Source organism: Poecilia formosa, unplaced genomic scaffold (assembly GCF_000485575.1).
Source record: "Poecilia formosa unplaced genomic scaffold, Poecilia_formosa-5.1.2 Scaffold122, whole genome shotgun sequence".
In the NCBI taxonomy this organism is placed as follows: Eukaryota; Metazoa; Chordata; class Actinopteri; order Cyprinodontiformes; family Poeciliidae; genus Poecilia; species Poecilia formosa.
In genome coordinates, this window is record NW_006800061.1 from 454262 (window position 1) to 479410 (window position 25149).

Below are 25149 nucleotides of genomic sequence, written 5' to 3' on the forward strand. Positions count from 1 at the left end.
CAGCTCATGTCATTGATGTGATTGATATTAGAAGAACAGAACGGTTGTTCTAGAGGATGTGGCGCCTGAAATCATGTCAGCCATGGTTCCCATCATCACTTTGCATTAAAAAGGCTTCATGGGTGGAATGTTGCTGATAACAAGGCCAAACTCAAATCAATTATTTATCAAGTGATCGAGAACTTCAAGGTGAGAGGTTTAGTCGCTGAGAAGACAGAGCACTTAGGAAGTTCATCCAATGCCAGATCGTTCACTTTGAAGGGAATTCAAAGAAAGAAGGAGGGTGAACAAAAACGCAGAGCTTACTCAGGATTGGCAGCAGGCAGCTCTGCCTGCCGCTAAACGAAATGTTTCATGAGGATTCCTCTTCTCTACTTACAGGTTTTCCTAAAAACCCTCTTATTACTGGATGTGACATTTTTATTTCTTGGTTTATTTCAGGTTTAAATGTAGGTCACATGTGTATGCAATGTTGTCTTAATAAAGTATGAAAATAAGATCCTGTATAAACTAATGATCCTGATGTTTGTGCTATTCTTTAGTTCTTTGTTGGACTTGGATCCTCTGGCCTCCACTGGCCCCACAGCGCCATCAGCTGCACCAACATCTTGGGGAGGTAAGAAGCTCCGTCCGGTCAAATCGCCTCCTACAACTGGACTGAATGTGCTAATATTTGGACACATAACACAAATATTGAAATATGTAATCGGTGTGTCTCGGTAAAACTTCAAAATGGTCAGCTTCTCAGCAGTTGCCGATAAAGAAATGTATGAAAGCTCCAAGAAATAATTTTGGAATCTCAGTTAGGAACCTTTCACAATAAATCCAGTCTAATGAAATATATGTTTTCTCCTATGATGCGCTCCATAGATCTGCTTGGATCAGGTGAGTGTCACGTCCCTCCATGTTTAACCTCCAACATCTTATCAAGGATAGTGTAGCAGTAGACTATCTTGATGTTACCAACTTTTATTCCTTGCAAGCGCTAATATAGAGTCAAAGTGACATTGACTCTATAATGCCGATTGAGTCTAAAATTAATATTAAACTAGACTTTAGCTTAGTACTATTGTCACATGGTTACCTCCCTGTTTGTCTCCTGTTCTCTTTAGTCTGAGTACTCTCTTTGTTTCTCTTTACCTCTTCTCTCTTCTCCCTCCACATACTCCATTGTCTGTTTTTGGTTTAAAATGGGGGCTACTTTTATTATTTGGCAATTTATTTTATTTTTATTTTTTTACTTATGTATTGAATCTAAATTAAATGAAATGGTTTAATTTAATTGGAACTTTGCTTTTTTTTTCTTTCTTCTGTCACTTTGGTGACTCCTCTGGTCATTTTGGTTGCTCCCTCTGGGTTTCTTTTACTGCCTTTTTTGGGGGGGCGGGGGATATTTGAAACACACCTACCCCACTGGCAGAAATGGGCGATTCCTTGCTATCTGAACCCCCACTCGCCGCAGAGGCCGCCCCCTCCCCTGCAGCAGCGGCGCCCACTCCTGCAGCGGCAGAACCTGGCGTCTCTCTAGCTCCTCCCACTAGCACAGCAGCCGCCACTTCCCCTGGTGCCGCCAATATGGATCTGTTGGGAGGTCAGTGGGCTTCCAGAACATTCTCTGCAAAGGAATACCTCTGGGAAGCTCAACCCCGAAACCCATCTCACAGCACAAAAACACACAAACACAGACACATTCTCAATCGCATTAAGCATGCACAGTGAAAGTATTTGCCCTCTTTCAGATTTTTTTCAGGGTTTTTTTTTGTACCTTTTTTGTTGTTGTTCAACTTAAATGTTTACAGAAATCAAATTCATTTTAATATTAAACAAAAAACAATGTCTGATAAAACTTTAATTGTAGTTCTTAAATTATGATTTCATTTATTAGGGGGAAAAAAAGCGATCCAAGTTATTCTGGCTTTGTGCTAAACTGGTTGTCATCAAACAGCTGTTGTCAGCAGTTGGAAGCTGTCAGTCACTATGATGAGTTTAAGAGCATTTTCCAGAGTTTCTCTTTCTCTTTTTGTGGAATCCTGAGCTTTGATCCTAACTGTAGTGCATTAGATGTTGTTATGGGTTCCTGTGTGACCTCCTGAATATCTTGGAGTCATTTTGATAAGTCTGTCCTCCCTGAAAATGATTACTTCTGTTTCAATGTTCTCTACCTTTTATCACAAATATCTTTGCAACTTCTTGCAGACCGATAGATGTGTTTTCAATCTTTTCTTCAACTTGTTTTGATCAGGGTGTGATGCGCTGCTTTTTAAAATATTTTAGCTTATTTCTTGTAGACAGACAAGTTCTTAATATGACAAGTGTAGCAGTATTCAATCTCTGGTGCAGCTAGTGTCACTTTATGCAAAAAATCTTATTTATCATAGAAGATAGATGATTTAACATTTTCCTTTATAAATTATCTCATATTTTGAAAACTACATTTCTTATTAATGTGTTTGATGATCTGAAACATTTAAATATAACAAAAAAAAATCTTTAAGGGGATAAATACTTTTTTTCACAGCACTGTAGGTCGAGAAAAAATATTTGCACGATACAAACAAACCATCCAAGCCGTCACATCTATCCACACTGACGCACGTTCCTTCACTATAAGCTACTGTTTGAGGGGTTTTCTTATGTTTTACCTTATTTATTTTATGTAATTGCTTCTGAAAATGGTAATAAAAAAAGAAAGAAAGAAAGAGAGAAGAAAAAAAACACAAACAAAGACAGACAGAAAGAAAAAAGGAAGAAAGAAAGAAAGAAAGAAACTTTACTGAATCAAGAAAAGATGAGATGGAGCTACGTCGTTATAGTTGAAAAAATTATATTAATTTGTTGCCCAAATGTGAGTGGGAAAAGTTGAACAAAATAACTTTTCGGTTTTGTTTCTTTTTAATTATTACCTTGCACCAATCTTCCTTCAGGAACACTTTACACACTTACAGCTGGCTTGCTTTTAAACATCCCTCCAGATTCATTGTCACATGCATCTTGTTTGATGAGTTGGCATGCTTTTCTTTTATTTCATTGGAAAGCGATGCCGTGAAAACCCTCCGATGTGGATGGACACAGCTATAAACGGCACCTGCTGCATTGCGTAGATGGCTTATTCTGCTCTTTGTGCAGTAGATTAGTCTCTGTGTACTGCCTCCTGTCTGTGTATCCATTTATCCATTCACCTGTCGGTCACTGATGTTTTGTGCCTCTGCTTTTTTTTTTTTAATTGTTTTTGCCCAATTTTTTTTCTCAATGAAAAACCAGGACGTAATTTACCTTCTCATGCAAATGCTCTGTGTTATCTTTGTTTTCTCAATACTTTCTTTACCTCTAAGGATCTATTGATTTTTCCCCTTTTCTTCTTTCGCCTATACCTCCGTCATCTTGCCATCTGATGGCATTTCTGTCCTTCGTCAGACGCCTTTGCTACACCTGCTGCTTCCTCTGAGGCCCCTGCTGCAGCAGCAGAGGGTGGGGCTGCTGCTTCGTCCACCCCAGCCACTAACTCTGGAGCTGGTGGGTGACTGTAAATCTGAGTCTGCATGTGTTGTGAATGAGCTGAAGTTGGTCTAAATACAGATAACCCAAACAATGTTTTTTTTTATTTTTTTTTTTATGTCTTGTTTGGAATCAAAAGTTATATTTCATGAGGATGTCTTTTTTTTTTTATAATCCTGACATGTTTTATTATCTCCCTGTAGACTGAAAGCTTAATGCTTTATGGTGGTACATAAAGGTGGGATGTGCTTGTCATAAAACCTTTATTCTACAGCCGCTGTGCATATCTTAGCTAAAACCTGCACAGTATTGTCATCTTGATAGATGACAATACTGTGCAGCCAGTAAAGCCAATAGCTTTACTGGCTGATGCCAGTAAAGCTATTGGCTTCGGTAGAGACTGAACACAGGCAGCTAGGAGAGAGATTGCAGAATGTCACGCTGTTTGGGTGTCAAGAGATATGTGGTTTTTGGTCTCCTGCATCTGGAGGACAACATTACTTCATCTATGAAAATAGCACTGGATTTCACTGCAGATGTTGTATGTATCGGAGCTGTCATACAGAAACCTAACATCTTTTAAGGAACGAGAACATCTTGCTTCTATGTATATTCACACAGTTTGGTAAACTTTACTGCCTTTTTTTTCTACCTCTCGTCTTAAATGTGTAAACCTCCAGATAGAGGTGAAGGGTAATCGGCAAAGTTGATTTTCACAAGATGACAAAAAAAAAAATAAAAAATGGAGAGAAAATGTTTGGGCTTGACGGCAACAATGTCTGACAGGGTTATGTATTTGTTAATCAAGGACATCACTTGATTAAGACAAGGCGGATTGACAAGATAAGGCATGTCAATTGTGTTTTCTTAGAAGGTGTTCTGCACTATTTATTTGTTTGACACACAAAAGCACACTTACCTGGTTTCACACTTTTGCTGTCGTTTGCCTTATAAGAGGTTTATGTGCTGCGAAAGCAGTTGCTGCCTGCTCCACTTGTTTGCATCCCCCCGCCCCCTTCCCCATCAGAGAATCTATTTTTAGCTGTTAATATTCGCACTGACAGCTGGAGTGTGTTGGATATCTGCAGGTTTTCTTTTCCCTTTCATTCCTCACATACTTCCTTCTATCCCATACATTTCACTGCCATTACATGAGACATGCAGAGCAGTGCAAAGAATGTGAAAGTGCTACAGAATAAAAGCGTCATTGGTTATATATTATTAAGCACAATCATGAATTACCCTAAACTTTCAATCAGTGTCATCGTCCTTATTTGATCTGCTTTGTATTAAGTTCGTTGTCTAACATTCCCTCTCCTTCTCCATAAATTCCTTAACCCCAAAGACCCTTTTGCTCCGTCGGATGGCAAAACCAACACTGCATCTTCAGGTCTAGATCTTTTTGGGATGATGACAGTGGAGAACAATAGCTCACTGGACGTCTGTTTTAGCTCTATGGAGACTCAGGCCTCCCCTTCCCCATCCCCTTCACCGCTCTTCACCTCCACATCCACCACCATCACCACCACTGCAACCATTTCAGGCTCCGACGTCAACAGCGCAGCAACGGACCTTTTCGGTGGTAAACATGAGGCATACAAGTGAATTTGTGTTTTTTTACATCTTCCTGCTCTGACTGGTCTGATGCTGCTCAGTTAAATCTGCCCTGTACTGTCTCGTTTTCCCTTATCTTTTGTGGGTTTTTCTGTGTTGGGAACTTATGAAAAGTTTACATACATTCAAAAGGAGCATGAGTGTCATATCATTTTTTTTTTTATATATATTTAAGACTGTCTTTAAACTGTTTTTTTAGGGTGGAAAGTTCATACAACTCCAGTTGAATTCAAAAACAAGAATTCAATACAAAGGACTTAAACTGTGTTGACTTTATCTAATTCACAAATGATCAAAGTTACACATAGCAGCACAAATTGATGCATAAACCCTCTATGGTTGCAAAGAAACAACATACTTTCTGTTGCGGATTACAAATTTCTGGCATAATTCTAGCTGAATGGCTTAGGAGTTACGGTTAAGTATAAGTAAAGTTTTCTCAGTTTTAAATGTCTCACATGGACCTCTCCTTGGATTCTTCAGTCATTGTGGCCAAATAGTTCAATCTTTTTCACATAAGACTTTTCTCCAGGCATCATATGGCAAAGCTGATACAAATTTTGGTCAAGCTTAAATGTTTTTATTTGATAAGGGATTTTTATTTTTTTTGTCACCCTCATTCCTGGACCATGACGATGATGTTAGAGTTGCTTCGCTGTGGACAGTGAAATGTTTCCAGTCATGGCAGGTTTAAGCCTTGGTGTTTGCTAGCTGGGCCTTGAACATCTTAAAATCTATTTCTTTCTCCTGTGTCGAGGCTTAATCTAACCCTAAATTTAAGGAGAGCTTGTTTACAGCTTGTCTACAGTCTAATAGGTGGCCAGAATAAGGGAAGAATCTTAATGATGACAAAAAAAAATTGAAGTTAAAGTGTAACGTCCTAAAGAAAACATTCTGTGTGGATCAGTGAAAACTCTGCACCCAATTCTTGTTGCTGAAACGTATTAATGTGTGTTGTTTGATCATTCCACTATGAAAAAACAGTGATAGAAACAGATCAAAATGAATATGACCATCAAGCCCATTACGAGTGTCTTTGAACTGTTCATTCCTTCTTCTGTGTGTCTCTCCTCTGTCTGAGAGTCTCATCAACAGGTTAAGGAATTCTTCTTAAATTGTCTTTTCTCTGTTTTGTTTTGGTGTGTATGCTTTCATAGATATGTTTGACTCCATGCCAGACTCGAGCTTCTCCAAAACGGACCCCTTACCCAGCACTGACTTGTTTTCAGCAGGTATCCTTCTGCAACCTGGTTTTGCAACCTTGCGTGCGCCTTCCTATTCTCCCAAAAATCTCGTGCTGTCTTTGCTTCCAGCTTTGTCCTTGGCTTTATCAGGGAATAGAGAAAAAAGAAAAACACATGATATTGCTCTCTTACAGGTCAGCTACAGGCTACTCAGCTGTTTGAAGCGTTTACTTTTGTTTCTTACCTTTGTTTTTTTCTTTTTCCCCAATTCCAGCATGTACTGCGTGCACTGCAACTTCAACTGATAGTGCATTATAATAAATGAGAGTGATTGCTCAAAGTGCATTTGTGTGACTGCGTGTTGGGGTCTAAACATCATCTCCACCTTGCCTTCTCCAGCCGATTTGTTCAGCTCCTCTGCTCCCATCCTCTCCTCTGCACCACCACCCAAAATTGACACAGGAGGCATCGTGAGCTTGTTTGGTGGTGGGTAACATGAGTGACTGTCTGCCCTCAATCTGTCTCCACGGTTCTTGAAAACACCATCAAAGAAGAGAAGGGTGTAATCTGGAAGGTTTCCCCTTCTGTGGTTATAGCTGCAGAATTTCCGTCTGTGGCCTGTGTTTGTCTGCCTCACATTTTCTGCCTCTTCCAGTATCACATGCTCAACTTAGTTGAATGAGATTACAGAACATTTTGTTGCTATATAAATGAAACATAAGTTGAGATGTTTTAAATTGGGTGAGTGTGTGTTTTTGACTTGCGCTGTGGCACCGTTTTTAACTTCAACCGTTTTGTCTGAAATTAGCGGCGTTGACGCAGAAGGCTGACTATTACCCTTGTTTGCCCTCATGCTGCGCTGGAAATGGCTGAACGTGTTTCGGCCTGGCATGGCATGATGTGGTCATGTTTGGGATGACCTGCGACAGAGCCTACAGGAGGGGATGCCCCAGCTGCTGCTGCACCAGCTGCTGCTTCTGCTGCTGCACCTGCTGCGGCTGCGGCTCCAGGTTCTGAGCTCATGTCAGGTAAATCGTCACGTGTTATGCACCAACCTGCAAGATATTACACACATTTCACAGGTTTTTATGCACAAAGTAGAATACATCTCTAATTCAATGTGCGATTTTACCAATGGCCTGGTCTTTACCATGGAGTTAAAGGAATTTTTAAAATGTGGCTCAGAGCTGTTTTTATGCATTTGAGTGTGGGTGTGTGTGTCATTTCCCTTTTTACCTGCAAGCATTTGTATCATCTTTGCATGATGCCTTGTCATTTTAAATCTAATATCCTCACATCACCCCAGAGAATTATTCTGATGCCATCCTTTCTGGAAGCTACACAGTGGCGTTTAACCTGTCAAATCTGATGCTTCACAGTATTTGTCACTGTTAATTTTGGTAACTGTTAAAGAAATAGTCCACCGCAATTCAATTTATCCCTTTGTGTTTTTTGGTCAAGACTCCATTTAGTTTTTTAAAAGTGTGTTTGATGATTTTCATATACATATGGCGCCTTGCAAAAGCCATGATTGGACTTTTTTCACATTTTGTCACGTCACAACCATAAAACTGTAGAGTACATTCATGGGATTGCGGGGTAAAAATTCACACTCCAGCAGCGAATTGATGATAAAGTTACAGCCAGACGTATAATGGAATGATTTAGATCAAAACTTTTTCAAGTGCTATCATGGCCTAGTCAAAGTCCAGACCAGTTTTTTTTAATTCTGTGGCAAGATATTCACGGACACATCAGATATTTTCTATAAACATTAGAGTTGGCTTTGTTGATTTACACCAAACTGCCTGATCTAAAAAATGGCCTAAGCTTCAACTAAAAATAAAATAATTGTAAGGTTCATCAAAATATCTGCAAACTACACAAAACTATTACAAACATACAACGGTACTCAAAGACTTTTGTCATTAAACAATCAAGATGTACAGGTTGGGCACTGACAGCTTCTTTGACAAGTTCAAATGTATTTATTGCCATAAACCAAATGTTGGTTGTTAAACAAGAAACACAATATCCAGATAGAACAGTTTTGTGAGAAAGTTGTCCCCAACACACACAAGACACAGCAGACAGAATGTCACAGATGCTGTGGAATAAACTTTTGAAACTTTTGAAGGAATATCAATAAATGATTAGATGTTGGTGATGATACTTTTGCAAGACACCATATTTGTCCACTACTGATTTTGTTGTTCCTGTCTAAAAATGGTAAGTTCCTTTAACCTCAAACCCTGATCCATGTTCATCTCACTCAGTGCCATTTACCTAATGTTTGCTGTACTCCTGCTTTACGGCTTAACTCTTTCTCTTTTTCTCTTTCCATATAAAAATCTCTACTGAACTCTTTGTCACGCGCTATTTAAAAAGCTCAATGTTTCTTTCTCACTTTGGCATCTCTGCTTGTTTTTGCTATCCTCTCTTTTTTTCCCCTTGCGCCTCCCCTGCTCTCTTTCTCCATCTGGCTCTTGGGCTGGCTCATTTCTTGCTTCCTCCAATTTGATTGGGTGAGTTGCCTTGCTCTTTAACACGCCAAATTCCCACAGTGCACTGCATTGCAGTGGCGCAGCTCCACTGCACTGTCCCCTCCACCACCAGATGCTGGATGCTGACAAAGATTGTCTGTCTGTGTAAAACAAAAGCAATATGTACAGTGTTTAACATCTAACCTGACTTAATTCAAGCTACAATGCTAGGATGAAGTCAGCTGAAACCTATTTACTCACATCTATCTCTATCTACTAAATATTTATTTTTAAAGAAAACTTAAAAATAGGTTTGTATGTATTCATGTGTCTTGCTATTTTTTTTTTTTTTCCACGCACACTATATGGAAATTCTTTGTCATCATCTGAACTCACTATAATCTCGGTGTTTATCGATCATCCCAACTGCTCTGTTGTCATAGAGACGCCTTTCCGTTGTCATAGTAATCACCAGTTATAAGGAGATGTGCTACAGAGTTGTGGTAGAGTGTGAGGATAGCTCACACAGGATGCTAATGTCTGCCTTCATCTCCCATCCTGCCCCTTCCTTTCTTCTGCCCCCCTCCCTGCTGTAGTATTTGATGGGCTAGGCGACATAATGAAGCCCACTGTGACCCCTCAAGCGGGTGACGTTGACACCTCCATGGCTAACATGGCAAGTAGTAAGTAGTCATTTAGGATAAGTGCAGACTCAAAGATGAAACAAAGTAATGAAAAAAATGTGTATATTTAGCAGCTGCTATTTCTCCCTTGGGGGGGAGGGGATAGGGATGGGGTTAAACTTGCAGCACAATAAAAATGAAACTACAGATTATCCTGCACAGTGCTTCACAGGCTTTATTCATTGACTTTCTCAGGACCGTTAGAGAAGCATTGCTGCTCACTGGGCATCTGTTCTAATTTTTTACAAGTACAACCATTGAGGCTCAGAGTAATATAACCGCAATCACTTACATTTTATTTGATCATGAAAAAATGAGGCACAACACATAATTTAACGAACAGAAATTGGACAATGGATCAAAATAAATTGACTTCACACTCTTAGTGAGAAGTCACCATCTATCTATGTCTCACTAAGCTCAGCATGCAGCTGACCCCTTATCAAGATTGAAGATATTGTCATACCTTTTGCAGCAGCTGCTGCTTTATCATGAATCCCAATGTCTATTCCAAACTAATCACAATCCGGTTGGATAAATATGAGCCTTAATCAATTTAAACCCCCGTTTTTTCAAATCAACATATTGCCATTTTGTTGTTGCCGATTTCTGTGTCATATGCGTAAACAAGCCATTTCATTTCCATGTTCTTAAACCATTGTGTATTAGTTTATTTCTGTAGCTATTTTTTCTTTGAGTTATAAACAGTCATAAAAATGATCAAATGTGTTGCTAAACTTGATTTAGTTGTATATTACTANGTCCGGTGTATCCTTCACGGCCCACCACATCCCATGATTATTTTGCTATATTACACTTTAAATGACACAATGTGATTTGGTACAACGTTTTTAGGCGAGAATTTAAGTGTGTTTCTTTCTGCACTCTCTGCTTCACGTTGTCATGGTTGCTAGGCAACATGAGTTACGCTGAGGTCAGGGTGGTGAAGGCTAGACCTGTCCGAATCCACAGCGTTTCTCTTCCGGTCATTATTTATTCGGGGTCCTTCGAAGGATGCAGACCCTGAATTCGGACACAGCTTTAATCTGCATCAGCACAGGAGTTCCTCTTTGAGTTCCCTCTTTGTTACTGTGACTTCAGGACACTGGGAGAAGAAGCTGTGGCTCACAGCACATCGTTCCCAGCACAACTCAAGATGGATGAATCAAACTTCACAGGATTCAGTTCTAACAGCTCTTCCGCTGGATTACCTCAGCACTCTTGGAATCAACGCGGTCTGTTCCCTGCAGTGGTATTAACTTTCTGCTATCTACTTGGAGTTCCTGGAAACATTGCTGTGATTATATTCAAGCCTAACTGGGAGCATCTGTCCAGAACGACCCAGAGTTTAATGATGAATCTGACCATTTCTGATCTAATGTGTCTGCTTACCCTTCCACTGTGGATTTACAACTTACTCCTTGGATGGACATTCGGCATTGTAGCCTGCAAAGTTCTATCATACATTGTGTACTTTACAGTTTATGTTAGCCAAATGACTGTGACTGCGTTGAGCATCCAGCGCTACATTATTGTTGTGCGTGAATGGAAGTGCGATATACAAAAAAGTGTGCTGGTGTTTCTGCTTTGGCTGTCAGCTTTTACTTTGTGCATCTATGTTTTGATGACTGAACAACTAACGAAAGAAGGACAATGGATCCGCTGCACACCCCGTTATTCTTCTGAGGCACAGTTGCTTGCTGTGCTGTTCACAGAGATCTTGTTTGGACTTGCTTCATCTTCACTTGTCACATTATCATACATATCCCTCCACAAGAAGGTTAGGAGTTCAGCCTTTTTTAACAATCCACAGACAAGCAGGCTGCTTATTAGCATTATTTTAAGCAATTTTATTATGTTTTTTCCACTTCATATGGTCAATATGCTGGCTGTGTTAGGGATAATTCTTAAAAACAAGGAGCTCCTGAAGTTTTGTGTAGACAGTTGGAGTGTAGTCAAGTCATTTACAATGGCCAGTAGTACCGTAAATCCACTCTTGTATGCTTTTATTTCTACTAAATTCTGTCCTTGTTGCACAAAGAACTCACCCAATACGGATGAGGGCACCTGACATTGCTACAATTGCAGAACTTTGATGACGATAGTGACAAATGTCACTTTTTCCAAAAAAAAAAAAAAAAAAACAACCTGAAATAAGTTTGTTTCTTTTCATTTAAACTGATGTCACATCTTCTACTATTTCTATTTCATTTTTTCTGCAATTGCATGAACCAGGAAGTTGATTTTGTCCCTTTGTTTATGTAAAACTTATCAAATTACACTTTATATAACTGTATCACTACATTTGGTTTACCAATGACGTTTTTACCCATTGACCTTTGCAAGTATTTTAATTTGTTTTCCTTATACGCCACTTTTTTCTATGCTCACACTGTTTAGACTGGTATTTGAATTTCACCTGTATCTATATTTACTGCTTGTTTTCTTTCATGACTTTTTCAAAATTCTGTCTAGAAAACATGGTGAAAATTTTAAATAAATCTTATGTTGAAATTTTTCTTCCTTTCAGATAAATAATTAACAATGCATACATTCATATTGATTTGGTTTATTTATTGTCCCAATTCAAATTAAATGCTTCTTATAAAACAGTAGAAGTTCTCTTGTAGGATACAGATAGGTAAAAGGTTTGCTATCTACATAAATCCAACTAAAAGCATCAAGTTCAGAACCTTGCAGCAATATCAGCAATATCTCACGCCTAGCATGTGTGGAAATTAAAACTCCTTTTTAATAAGAAGACATCCTCAACAGTGTCAGTGTAGTGTGAGGATAGCTCACACAGGATGCTAATGTCTGCCTTCATCTCCCATCTTGCCCCTTCCTTTCTTCTGCCCCCTCCCTGCTGTAGTATTTGATGGGCTAGGCGACATAATGAAGCCCACTGTGACCCCTCAAGCAGGTGACGTTGACACCTCCATGTGGATTAGTAACATTTGTTTGGTATATGAAGGCTGTTTGCCCATTCCTTTTGGTTTTTGTTATAATGAATGGTATGGTCCACTCTCCCCGCCTGCATGTGAGTCCGAGTTAGATGCAATAAAAGACAAGTAACACATCCAAATACCTTTTGTTGTAAGTCACTTCTTGTTTGTTTGTTGTTGTTGTTGTTGTTGTTGTTGTTTTACAAAATGATAATGTCATTTTCCAAAAAGAAAAATATATATTAATCAAGGCACAGATAATCTAAAAGTTCAGAAAGACATGATACAAAATCCCCCAAAGAAAACAATNAGGTTAGGAGTTCAGCCTTTTTTAACAATCCACAGACAAGCAGGCTGCTTATTAGCATTATTTTAAGCAATTTTATTATGTTTTTTCCACTTCATATGGTCAATATGCTGGCTGTGTTAGGGATAATTCTTAAAAACAAGGAGCTCCTGAAGTTTTGTGCAGACAGTTGGAGTGTAGTCAAGTCATTTACAATGGCCAGTAGTACCGTAAATCCACTCTTGTATGCTTTTATTTCTACTAAATTCTGTCCTTTTTGCACAAAGAACTCACCCAATACGGATGAGGGCACCTGACATTGCTACAGTTGCAGAACTTTGATGACGATAGTGACAAATGTCACTTTTTCCAAAAAACCCCCAAACTGAAATAAGTTTGTTTCTTTTCATTTAAACTGATGTCACATCTTCTACTATTTCTATTTCATTTTTTCTGCAATTGCATGAACCAGAAAGTTGATTTTGTCTCTTAACACAAGTAGAAGTTATAGTGAAGGACACAGTTTGTGCAATGGGGTTTTAGCTCTCTTTGGGTCATTTCTGATGCAGCAGCAGTCGGTACATTTGCTCATGTGCAGCCTCTGGGTCTTACAGGCTTACTGTAAAACACGCAAGTGTTCACTGGATGTTTCTCTGTTACTTATTTTATAAAGGTGACTGTATTTTAATCCATTGTGGCATTAAGTGGTATTAACTGTTGAAAGAAAAATAAAAGACGAATATGACATATTAAAAAGGTTGTGGATAAGTAACATTTGTTTGGTATATGAAGGCTGTTTGCCCATTCCTTTTGGTTTTTGTTATAATGAATGGTATCGTCCACTCTCCCCGCCTGCATGTGAGTCCGAATTAGATGCAATAAAAGACAAATAACACATCCAAATACCTTTTGTTGCAAGTCACTTCTTGTTTGTTTTTTTTTGTTGTTTTTTTACAAAATGATAGTGTCATTTTCCAAAAAGAAAAATATATATTAATCAAGGCACAGATAATCTAAAAGTTCAGAAAGACATGATACAAAATCCCCCAAAGAAAACAATNCATTTTCCAAAAAGAAAAATATATATTAATCAAGGCACAGATAATCTAAAAGTTCAGAAAGACATGATACAAAATCCCCCAAAGAAAACAATCTTTTCTCTTTTTTGGTTTAAAAAGTAAAGCAAAAAAACTAAAAATATTTTTACTGTAGATTGGACTAATGCCGTTTTATATAAAATTAATTACTTAAATAAGTCTCACATATTTCACTGTTGCATTAAGACAAGACACTTACTCTAACCCCACCTATTACCAGTACATACCTAACCCTAAGGCTGACCTAAATACAATTCACATTTTAGTCCTAAACCTAAGGGCTTTTCCTAAAAAAACACTTATTCTTATGTGGCTTTTGGCCCTATAGCAATTAGTCTCCATTTAATATTTATTAGGAAAATGATCAAAATGGTTGTATCAAATACAAGGCCACACACACACTTACACACTAACTATAATACCGGTAAATGACTTCATTGAAATAACTTCAGATGTGTGCATGCAGACACCACAAACAAGCAATGATGTAGCTTGTTTGTGTTTTCTTCCATTTATGGTTTGTTTCTAACTTCCGAATTGACCACCCACTTTTTTTTCATTGACAGCATATTTATAAACCATCAGTTTCTGAGAGCACAGCTTACAACCATGGAGCAACTCAATGCAACTGCGGTTAGCACTAACTTTTCTCCTACAGAACTTCCAACATTCCCCTCCTGGAAAGCAGGCGGTCTGGTTCCTGCGGTGGTGTACATCTTCTGCTTTCTACTGGGAGTTCCTGGAAACATCGCAGTGATTCTTCTCAAGCCTAACTGGCAGAATCTGTCCAGTCTGAGCCGGACTTTGATGCTAAACCTGGCTGTGTCTGACCTGCTATGTCTGGTGACTCTTCCAATTTGGGCATACAGCATCCTCTATGGATGGATATTCCAGCTAGCGGCCTGTAAGCTTTCAGCTTATCTTGTGTACTGCAGCTTTCATGGCAGCCTGCTGACTGTAACTGCATTAAGCGTCCACCGATACCTGGCTGTGGTGCGCCGACAGAGGTACAATCAGGTGCGGAAAAGAGTGCTGCTGCTGCTTCTTCTCTGGCTGGTTGCTGTCATCCTTTCCATTCCTGCTTTGGTGGTCCGACAGCTGAAAACATATCAGCAGTCAGCACAATGCCGATCTCAGTTCACCTCTGAGACACAGTGGGTGGTTTTGATGCTACTGGAGAGCCTGTTTGGATTTGTTTGTTTTTCTTTAGTGGGTTGTACATATATTCGCTTGCACAGGAAGGTTAACCAGACAGCTCTTTTCAACCACCCCCAGACAACCCGACTGGTGACCAGGATCATCGTGAGCTTATTTGTCGTGTGGATTCCATATCATACGATCAACCTGCTACGTGTGGCAGCTATATGTCTGAAACATGTGGACTTGTTAAACTTTTGCATGGATCAACGGGAACTTGTTGCGTCACTTATATTTCTACACAGTTGTCTGAATCCACTCCTGTATGCCTTTTCTTCTCCTAAAATGTGCCCCATCTGCAAGCAAAATGCACCACACCAAGGAATTTGTCAAGACACGGAACAACAGCAAAACCTCGATGATGACAGCTAAAGACGTCCTGCTTTCACAAAGAACAAATAGGGGTGGTTCTTTTAATTGATTTCATATTTTTCATTGCAAAATCTGCTTCTAATACAATTTGTCTTACAGATGACTACAATTATTTGCTTGGTTTCTTTATCACTAACCACATATTCCCATCATCTTTGCTTTAATTTTTTCACAACTCAAGTTGATCTTTAATCTACAGTCAAATCCAATAAAATGAAGTAGTCTCTTGGATGAAACTCATTTGCGAGATTAAAATAACCTTTTGTAATTTGTGATTGAGCTAACATTTTTGTAGTAAAGTATTTACTACTTTTTTCAGAGTCAAAAGTTTAAATCCACTTTACTTTGCCTTTAGACAATTTGGGATATTTGCTGTCATGTCTGTGCAAGCTTTTGATGAGTTTATTGATCGCATCTGAGTTAAATGGAGACACAGCTGTTGATCTAGGACATGTTTTAAAGACACTTCTTCCTTGTGTCAAAATTAAACAACTTGGCTTATGCGTAGTGTCATTTGTACCTAATAATACAATTACTACCACAGGGTGTGATGGTAAGAGGATGCTGAACACTGTCACGGACAAATTTCTGACTTCACAGTGAAACCATTTAGAGTGATGTAGCCAACAATAGAACAGATATACATCAGACTACATCTCATTTGCATAACCACCACATGTCAGATCCTCTTAGACTCCAAGCATTACTTCTCAACCTGCACAGTTAGTTGTATCATTTGCTAAGGACCCAATTTTATCAACAAGACGCAGCATGGACCAACTTAATTCAACTGTGGTCACCTCTAATGTCTCTTCTCCAATATACCCTCCTTTGACCACCAGTGTTTTGTTCCGTTTGGTCATTTTTTCCCTCTGCCTTCTTGTGGGAGTTCCTAGAAACATTGCTGTGATCATTCTCAAGCCAAACTGGAATAATCTGTCCCATCTGACCCGGAGTTTAATGCTGAATCTGACTGTGTCTGACCTGCTCTGTCTGCTGACCATTCCATTTTGGATTTACACTTCTTTTTTTGGTTGGACTTTTAGCCCGACGGCCTGTAAGCTACTGGTGTATTTTCAACACTGCACCATTTCTGCCAGCCTGCTGACTGTGACTGTGTTGAGCATCCAGCGATATTTTGTCATTGTGCTCCAGAGAAGATGCCATCAGTTACTAGATAAAGTGTTGCTGGTTCTGCTCTGGTTGGCTGCTCTGATCCTGTCCACTCCTGCTTTGGTGGTTCACCAGCTGAAAACAGATATGCCATGGACAGAATGCATCACTTATCCATCTGAAGCACAGCAGATGGCTATCGGTTTGACAAAGGTTCTTGTTGGATTTGCTTCTGTGTCAATAGTGGTACTTATTTACATGCGCCTCCTCTGGAAACTTAACCAGGCAGTCTTTTTTAACAATTCGCAAACAACCAGGCTGGTAACATGTGTCACTGTGACGTTTTTTATCTTGTGGCTTCCATATCATATTATAAATGTGCTGACTGTGATTGCTGTATCTCTGAAAAATGAGAATCTGATACATGTTTGTAGAGATGCAAGGCACTTTGTGGCAACTGTGTTATTTATAAATAGTTCCATCAATCCCCTCCTCTATGCATTTGCTTCTAAAAAAGTTTGCTCTGCTTGCCAGAAAGAAGACTCATCGCACCAGGATTACAGAAACCAAACAGTTCATGTCATTGCAATCTCTGGACCTTGAGAAGGACAGAAAGATTTTAAGATGTTACTTTTACTCAGATATAAAGTTTTATTTCTTTCTGGTTTGATGTTATTGAGTGTGTTTGTTGTGTAACATCACAAAGGCATGGTTTTCTATGACGATTCAAATGGGAAGTGATAAAAAAACGCACGACAGCAAGTTGCATACTTAACTGAAGTGTACGTTTGGTGGCGAGTTCAAAGATTTTCTTTCATAAAACCCACACTTGTGAAAAAAAACAATCTACATAAATATATTTTAAATAGGATGATTTTTTTCTTAAATACATTTTTTAAATGTTAGCAAGTGGATGTGATGTACTTACTAGAATTATACTAGAAATGTAAACTAATACATTTTAAAAACACGCTTTCATTACTTTGTTTCAAAATGTATTTTGGTAGACTTTTAAAAATCAAGTTTTTCTAAAATACTTTACATTTCAATTTAATATATTACATAATTATACTTTGGATANTGGGTTGTAGCTGGGAACCATCTTGTTGGTAGTACACTACTATTTTGCATATCTTTGAACTGCAATATCTTTGCTGCTTTTATAGATTCTGTTAATAAAATGTTTCTAGTGCTTTAGTCGCACTTCCTTTTCTCTTGAAATATGTTTCACGTCTCAACCAAAAGGCTTTTTCAGTTCTGCAACATGCCCATGTTCAGAACTAAAAAGGCCTGTTAGATGAGACAAAGGGCATTTAAGGAATAAGAAAACAAGTCAAATTGCTTTCTGTTGAAACCCTTTTGATTGTGATGACCTGATTTAGAGAGAAGTGGTACCAAAGCCAATAAAATAGCTGTCAATTGTGTCTTTGTAATACATAAAACACAACAACATTAAAAAACTCTATGTGCTTGAATGACATAGGTTTAACAAAAATCCTCTCAGCCTTAGAGGACAATAGAAAAGTCTGATGAAGTTGCAACAAGACCAGAAGACATTCACTCTAGGTTGTATGATTTCTCCAGTGGTGCAAATGAAAGCAGTGATTTTGCAGAACCTCTCTCTTTCTGTCTCTCTCCTTCTCCAAGACCTCACAATGGGAACTGCAGCGGCTCCTCAGGTAGCTCCCCCGAGTTGGGGTGCACCCATGGTAAATGTTGTCTGCGTCTAATAGCATGGAGTGGACCCGCATGGCAGATAGGGCGCACCTGTAGCAGCAATCTCAAAGCATTGCCTTCATTTTGTTCTCCAGTACCCAGGCGTTGCTCAGAGGGCTGGCAACGCCTGGGGGATGCAGGGTTACCCGATGGTACACATTTAGAAAAGCAGAGCTGCTAGTTTCACATGCAGCACTACAAATTCAGGAAGGTTTCATTTGAACTTTGGGGGAAAATAACTTTTTAATATGCGTGTACTGGAGAGTGATGAAGAGGCAAATGGTATGACTAAATTAGGAAGTTGTTGCTTGGAAACAACTTCTCATGCTCTAAAATAAATACAACTTAAAGCCTGATTGAGTCACTGAATTCACTTCGTATAGCTCGACTCTTTATTGACACACTTGCTCTTTTGGCAAACATATTCCCTCCATGATACACGTGTCAGTAAAGAGTAGCAGTAAGGGTTTTGTGTTGCGGGCTTATCTTCGTTTCTCGTGTGCTGTGCTGTTTTGTCTGTCTTAAGCCTCACTTTTGTGAAGCATCAAAACATCCTGTAGCCATTTTTGTTATGTGGTGGTTTTGCGGCATCTCTCATTTATGTTATATCGAGTATAGTAACATCCAAACCCTCCATCTCCGTCCCATTCCCTCCACACCTTTAGACCATTCCCATGGGTCCTGCTCCTTATTTGGGGACTTACCCCAGCTTCACCATGGTAAGATAGCCATTCCGTTCCAGTCCAGTAATGTTCCATCTGGGCATTACCGGCTATTGATGGACAATCAGCTACTTAGGTGTCCCTCCCTCCGCCATCAGATGGCAGACATTCTGTGTAATTGTTTGTTTATCCCTCCATTTTTCCATATCTAAGGCACCAGTTGCCGGAGCACCAATGATGCCCATGGCCAGGCCAGGCTTCCCTGCTGCAGGAGTGACCCCGGGGGCACCGGTAATATGGTCCTAATTGAGTTACTAGTTACAAACCTGCAAAGCAAGGGTTAATGCTAAAATCAGACGTGTTTACAGATGTCTCCTGGAATGGCCCAAAGCCCCAGAAAGCCCCCACCACCCAGGAACGCTCTGGATGACCTGAATATCAAGGACTTCATGTAGACTGCCTGACCCATTAACCCCAAGGTAGGCGTGCTCGGTACTTGTATATCAGCTCTTCATAAATGCGTGTGTATGTTTGCGTGTGTAAATAATATTACCTGCAATGCACTAGTGTAACACTCTCCATCATTTACCACATAATAGATCATGTTTCGTGCAGCAGATGAGGCCAGCACTCATGGTAATTTGGGGTTAGTGGAATAGTTTTGCATGAAATCATAACACAAACCTAAATCAGCTACTGTGGAGTGGAAGAGTGAGTTTACTTCTGTACTTATTAATGTTCTTTAGAAAATGTCTGTTTAGAGATGGATGAGATGGAAGTTAAAGTTCTAAATATAAAGGCATAAATCTGAATTCCAGATCAGGTCAAAGCCCAAAACAATTAAAGATGAGTAAGTCTATTTTTTAAAGTGAACTTAAAGTGCATCAGGATAAGTCTTGAATTTGCAATACAGAAACTTGAGTAAATCCGGTTCTCTCGTTATGTTCCAGTCCTAACTTCCCTTTTCTACCCCCTCTGTAGGTTTGTCATTGTGTCTGGAGATCTGTGGATATGGATGTCTGCAACCCCCTCACCCCACCAGTCCCTTCTTCAGCCAGCCAGCCAGCCATCATCTCTTTGGTCTTTTCCCCTCTAACCCCCCACCAGCCTTGACTCTTGTAACAAACTCTCCCTTCCTATCTAATGTTGTAGCACAACTGTGAATATGAACCCTAGATACAGAAAACCAGAGTTATGTTTCAATGTGTGTGAGTGTGTGTGTATTTCAGTGTTAACCTTTACTTAATATACTATGGAACAATAAATGACCAAAAAAAAAAAANTTTTGAATTTGTACTTTAGGTGGTATTTTGAAAAAAAGTTTTGTGTATATCTTATACACCTTAGTTTAATCATTCTCAAAATAAATATTTTTGAAACATACTTTCAGTGGTTCATATATTTTATTATTTTATGCAAACCAGATATGCATTTTTAAGTCCCTTAATAATCTGTAAATATTTTTGTTAAAATTCCCAAACTACTTTAAACAGTTTATATTTCTTCACCTTTCTATTTCAGCATTATTTTCATGGCTCCAAACATCCCCACATTAACATTTTAGCAACAAACATTCTATGGCATATACACAACTGGTCCTTAACACTTCAAAAATAAATGTAAAAAAGTATCTTGATCCATTCATCTCTCCAAATATTATTGGTTTTCCTCAGTTCTTTAACTAAAGCAGAAGCTGTCTTTAACAGTGGTAAACTCTGTCAGGCATGCACCCATTCAAAGTGTCAGAATGTCTGACAAAGAAATTTAAAGTAAAACAAAATAAAATATTTTGAACTGGTTTTTGCTCATTACTTCTGTCTGCTGCTTCTTCAGAAACAGCATTTACTTTGAACTATTCCCATCAAACAAAAAATATGTTGGTAAACTGAGATTTCAGGTCAAGATATTGAAATAGGAAAATGTATCCAAGTTAGGTTGTGTTGTGTGGCATGTGCCTACAACATGTACTTGCCTGAGGCTAGATTTTACAAGGGAAATTCAGCCACTATGCTACATAGTTATTTTTGTATACAAACATTGGTTTCTTCTGGTTATTCAAATAAACATGAACATTACCTTACTGTCTGCTTAGTTCCTGTATGTGCTAGGGTTTAACATCCAAAGTGCCAGACATGTATATTTTGCTGTACAATAATGTAGTACATTTGATCAGTTGAAAAGATTTATATTTGTGATAAGATTTCCAAAGACAGGTGGGAGATTCTTGAGAAAGAAAGGAACAAAAAGATAAACAAATGTTGATTTTATAACTAGAATCAAGCGTCATAAAAATAAAATACATGTTGACATAATGATGAGAGTCCTATTTACTCAAACATCAATACAAAATGACCCATTCAAATTGCATGTTACATTGCATGAAATACATTGCAGCCATATTTCCCTGGCTGCAATGTTGACACCGCGAGATGCCATGAGACCTAAATCCTGAACATCATGGCATGGAGTGCATCACAGTTTCAGAGCTCTCTTAAGTTAGAAGCTCATCTTCTGAAGTTGGGATATTTTTCCTCCAACAGCTTCCAGAGGAATCACCTCAAACCAGATGTTGGACTGGATTTTATTTCAATGTCATTTGTGAATGTTAGTGCCTCATTTTCAACAGTGGAGCTATAAAGGTTGAAAAAGGGTTTCATTAAGTCTCATCAACATTAATATTTCCACTAAATAAGAGGCACAAAAAAAAAAAAGTTTGATAGAGGAAAAGCCTCTCAGACTCTGAGCTCAAAGCAAGATGTCAGAGAGCACAAACTACTTTTTTTAATTTGAGACAGTTAATTTAATTTCACATAATTATGGCGAACCCTCCCGACCCCACTGAGGGACAAGGGTGTAAAGAAAATGGATGGATGATGGATGAATAATTATGGCGGTAGAAGCTATTTGTTTGTTAAATACTTAATGAAAAGGTAAACAAAGGTAAAACAACAACCCGAACAGGTGATCAACTCTAAACCACTGGCATCTTTTTACTCTTTCTCTCTCTCTCTCTCACTCTTTGTCATGCCACCCATTGCCGTGGCAACCAGCGATTATGCTAAAAACATGACATTGTTAGCTGATATTTATTTTGCGATTATTAATAAGCGCTCCCCTAAGACAGATGTGGTAGATTAATTAATTTTAAACTCCTGCTCTGCTAGTTATTTTGGTAATGGAACCGAAACGCACAGAATTGCGAAGCACCTTGTTGAAACAATAAGGGATTATTATTTTTGTTGGATCATTAATTTGAACATGTTTTGTTGATTTTTATATTTTTATTTATATATTATTATTTTTTTGTTCTTCTTTAATAAAGTTAGGAACGTTTTAAGCCAGTCAGAGGAGGATGTGCTGGTCTCAGCGTCCCGGCGGCGTTCAGTTTGTCACCTAATGCCGAGATCGACTCAAAACCTTCCGCGATCGACGTATTGCACCGCTGCTCTAGCAAAGCACGAACAATCCAGAAACAATTCGAAAAGGGGGGGGGGTCTATTTATTAACCCTTGTGCGTGCGAGGACTGTGGCAAATGATACAAGTTTCACGGGTGTGGGGTCGGTAGATATACAAATGAAATTCCTGCTAAAATATGTTTCATAATTGTCCTGTAATTGGTGGTTTTTGGCGCCCCCTACTGGTTGCCTATAAATTCGGGGAGAAACCCAAAATTCCACGCAGTCTGATCAGCGCTCTGCTGTGGTAAGTCAACAAATCCCGTTCTCTTCTGAGAGGTGTTGGAGGTTTGTTCAAAGGGTAACTTGAATCTTTGTTGCATTACACAGAGTGATAGGTTAACCAGTAGAGAGGGCGCCCTTTGTGTTTTGTCAATCACTAATTGCAGGTAATTATGTTACATTAAATGTAACATAATTACCAGTAATTTATGTTGTCAGTTATGTTTGTCAGTTTATCAGTTATGTTTGCCAGTCTGCCAGTTTGTTTAGTAGTTGTTTCTATGACGACATGACATGGCCAGGTTTATTTTCTGCTAATCACCAGAGGACTTTCTCAAGTAATTGAATGATTAATTTTGACTGCTGTTTGTATTTATTTTTCTAATTTCTTATTTAAAAAAAAAACAAATTGTATTCAATAGATTTTTTTTTTCAATTGATTTGTGTTCTGAAGCCATTATACGATCACATGTCACAGAAAATATAATAACTGTGAATTGCGCAGTCGGTTCAGTGCTCTGCTGTGAGTGATAGGTAAACCAGTAGCGGGCTGACTGCGCCATTTGTGTTTTGTGTGTGAAATTGAAAATTTATGAATAGCCAAAACTGATAAACATAACTTTCAAACTGCTAAGACACGTTTTCAAAGGAATATTTAAGTAAACATTATTCTCAGATTTGTTCCTGAGGCTTTTTACTCCTCAGGAACAATTGTCTGTTCATTTCAAAGTTTGATATTTGACTCACCTTTAGAATACTTGGTCAACTTTAGTTGCACAAAATGTATGATAAAACATGATATGGAATTAATTCATTGGGATTGTGCATGCAAAATAATGGAACAAATACTACAAAAGCAATGTAGAGAAATGTTAACACTTGAGCTGTGTCCGAATTCAGGGTCTGCATCCTTCGAAGGCCAGATTTGTAAGCCGATTACGTCATAACGTGGCGACAAGGCCTGTCCGAATTCGAAGTCTCCTTCAAATGCAGCCTTCTTAACCCAAGATTTGACGGATGGGTCCGGTGTATCCTTCACGGCCCACCACATCCCATAATTATTTTGCTATATTACACTTTAAATGACAATGTGATTTGGTACAACATTTTTAGACGAGAATTTAAGTGTCTTTCTGTCTCCGCTCTCTGCTTCACACTGTCATGGTTGCTAGGCAACATGAGTTGCAAAGGTCAGGGCGGGGCAGTTGGTGAAGGCTAGACCTGTCCGAATTCACAGCGTTTCTCTTCCGGTCATTATTTATTCGGGGTCCTTCGAAGGATGCAGACCCTGAATTCGGACACAGCTTTAATCTGCATCAGCACAGGAGTTCCTNGGCCCACTACTCGGTCCCTGGAACAAAAGGAACACAAAAGGTAAAGGCAGACAAGTTCAATTATTCCAAATAATAAAATAAAACATGCAATGCAAAAGAAATTAGTAAATCAAACAAAAACAAATGAGTAACTTCAATCACAAAACAAAACTAAAAGAAAACAATGGAACAAATCGTTGTCATCCGCTTCCAAATGCCCTTCGAGGGGGCCAGAGGAGTAAAGCCCCGCCCACACAACCCGTCCAATCCGCAACAGGTTTAGTCAAGAGCGGCCCAAACAAACAACGGGAAGACGAGACAAGACAGCAGAGCGTCCAAAGCGCTACAGCTTTGCACCCGGCGCACAGAGCGGGGGAGGGTGGAACACCATCCCACCACATTTGATAAATACTTAATGAAACATATTTACCATGTTTGATGTTTGTTGTGAATGACGTATACTCACAGAGACGAACGAGATAATTAGTCCTGTCGCTTATTGCATGTTCAGAGACGACAGCGGCTGTGAGACAGATGTGGTAGATTAATTAATTTTAAACTCCTGCTCTGCTAGTTATTCTGGTAAAGGAACCGAAACGCGCAGAATTGCGAACCTTGTTGAAACAATAAGGGATTATTATTTTTGTTGGATCAATAATTTGAACATGTTTTGTTGATTTGTTGTTGTTGTTGTTGTTGTTGGTCTTCTTCTTCTTCTTCTTCTTCTTCTTCTTCTTCTTCTTCTTTAATAAAGTTACGAATATTTTAAGCCAGTCAGAGGAGGACGTGCTGGTCTCAGCGTCCCGGCGGCGTTCAGTTCGTCACCTAATGCCGAGATCGACTCAAAACCTTCCGCGATCGACGTGTTGCAGCCCTGCTCTAGCAAAGCACGAACAATTCAGAAACAATTCCAAATGGGGGCGGGGGGAAACCCTATTTATTTACCCTTGTGCGTGCGAGGACTGAGGCAAACGTGGAGGACTGTGGCATGATACAAGTTTCACGGGTGTGGGGTCGGTAGATATACAAATGAAATATGTTTCATAATTGTCCTGTAATTGGTGGTTTTTGGCGCCCCCTACTGGTTGCATATAAATTCGGGGAGAAACCCAGAATTCCACGCAGTCTGATCAGCGCTCTGCTGTGGTAAGTCAACAAATCCCGTTCTCTTCTGAGAGGTGTTGGAGGTTTGTTCAAAGGGTAACTTGAATCTTTGTTGCATCACACAGAGTGATAGCTTAACCAGTAGAGAGGGCGCCATTTGTGTTTTGTCAATCACTAATTATGTTACATTTAATGTAACATAATTAG

General features: G+C 39.0%; 4 protein-coding genes across 19 annotated transcripts in view; all 4 read left to right on the plus strand.

Annotated features, from left to right (window-relative positions):
- The window catches only part of LOC103144135 (clathrin coat assembly protein AP180-like), a 34409-nt gene extending 14280 nt beyond the window's left edge, over positions 1-20129 (plus strand). For 2 of the 16 annotated variants that reach the window (XM_016675821.1, XM_016675820.1), the window contains 11 exons: positions 543-616; positions 871-885; positions 1421-1591; positions 3415-3513; positions 6267-6341; positions 7223-7321; positions 9373-9459; positions 18117-18178; positions 19061-19138; positions 19216-19326; positions 19829-20129. In XM_016675821.1, the coding sequence (XP_016531307.1) occupies positions 543-616; positions 871-885; positions 1421-1591; positions 3415-3513; positions 6267-6341; positions 7223-7321; positions 9373-9459; positions 18117-18178; positions 19061-19138; positions 19216-19302 (847 nt within the window). In that variant the 3' untranslated portion in view covers positions 19303-19326; positions 19829-20129. The other 14 variants (XR_001663200.1, XR_001663199.1, XM_016675823.1 and 11 more) reach the window with 14 other exon arrangements.
- Positions 10495-13108, plus strand: LOC103144133 (C-X-C chemokine receptor type 4-like). The gene is made up of 2 exons (XM_007560954.2): positions 10495-11239; positions 12717-13108. The coding sequence occupies exons 1-2, from the start codon at positions 10616-10618 to the stop codon at positions 13005-13007; spliced, it is 915 nt and encodes a 304-aa protein (XP_007561016.1). The 5' UTR covers positions 10495-10615; the 3' UTR covers positions 13008-13108.
- On the plus strand, positions 14033-15621 carry LOC107837195 (C-X-C chemokine receptor type 2-like). Its single transcript, XM_016675836.1, has one exon. The coding sequence runs from the start codon at positions 14397-14399 to the stop codon at positions 15354-15356; it is 960 nt and encodes a 319-aa protein (XP_016531322.1). The 5' UTR covers positions 14033-14396; the 3' UTR covers positions 15357-15621.
- A 2914-nt stretch (positions 20130-23043) lies between the features above and the next one.
- The window catches only part of LOC107837196 (C-C chemokine receptor type 8-like), a 38186-nt gene continuing 36080 nt past the window's right edge, over positions 23044-25149 (plus strand). Inside the window, exons 1-2 of the mRNA XM_016675837.1 lie at positions 23044-23059; positions 25076-25119. The gene's annotated coding sequence lies outside the window, so the exon portion shown is untranslated. The remainder of the gene's footprint in view (positions 23060-25075; positions 25120-25149) is intronic.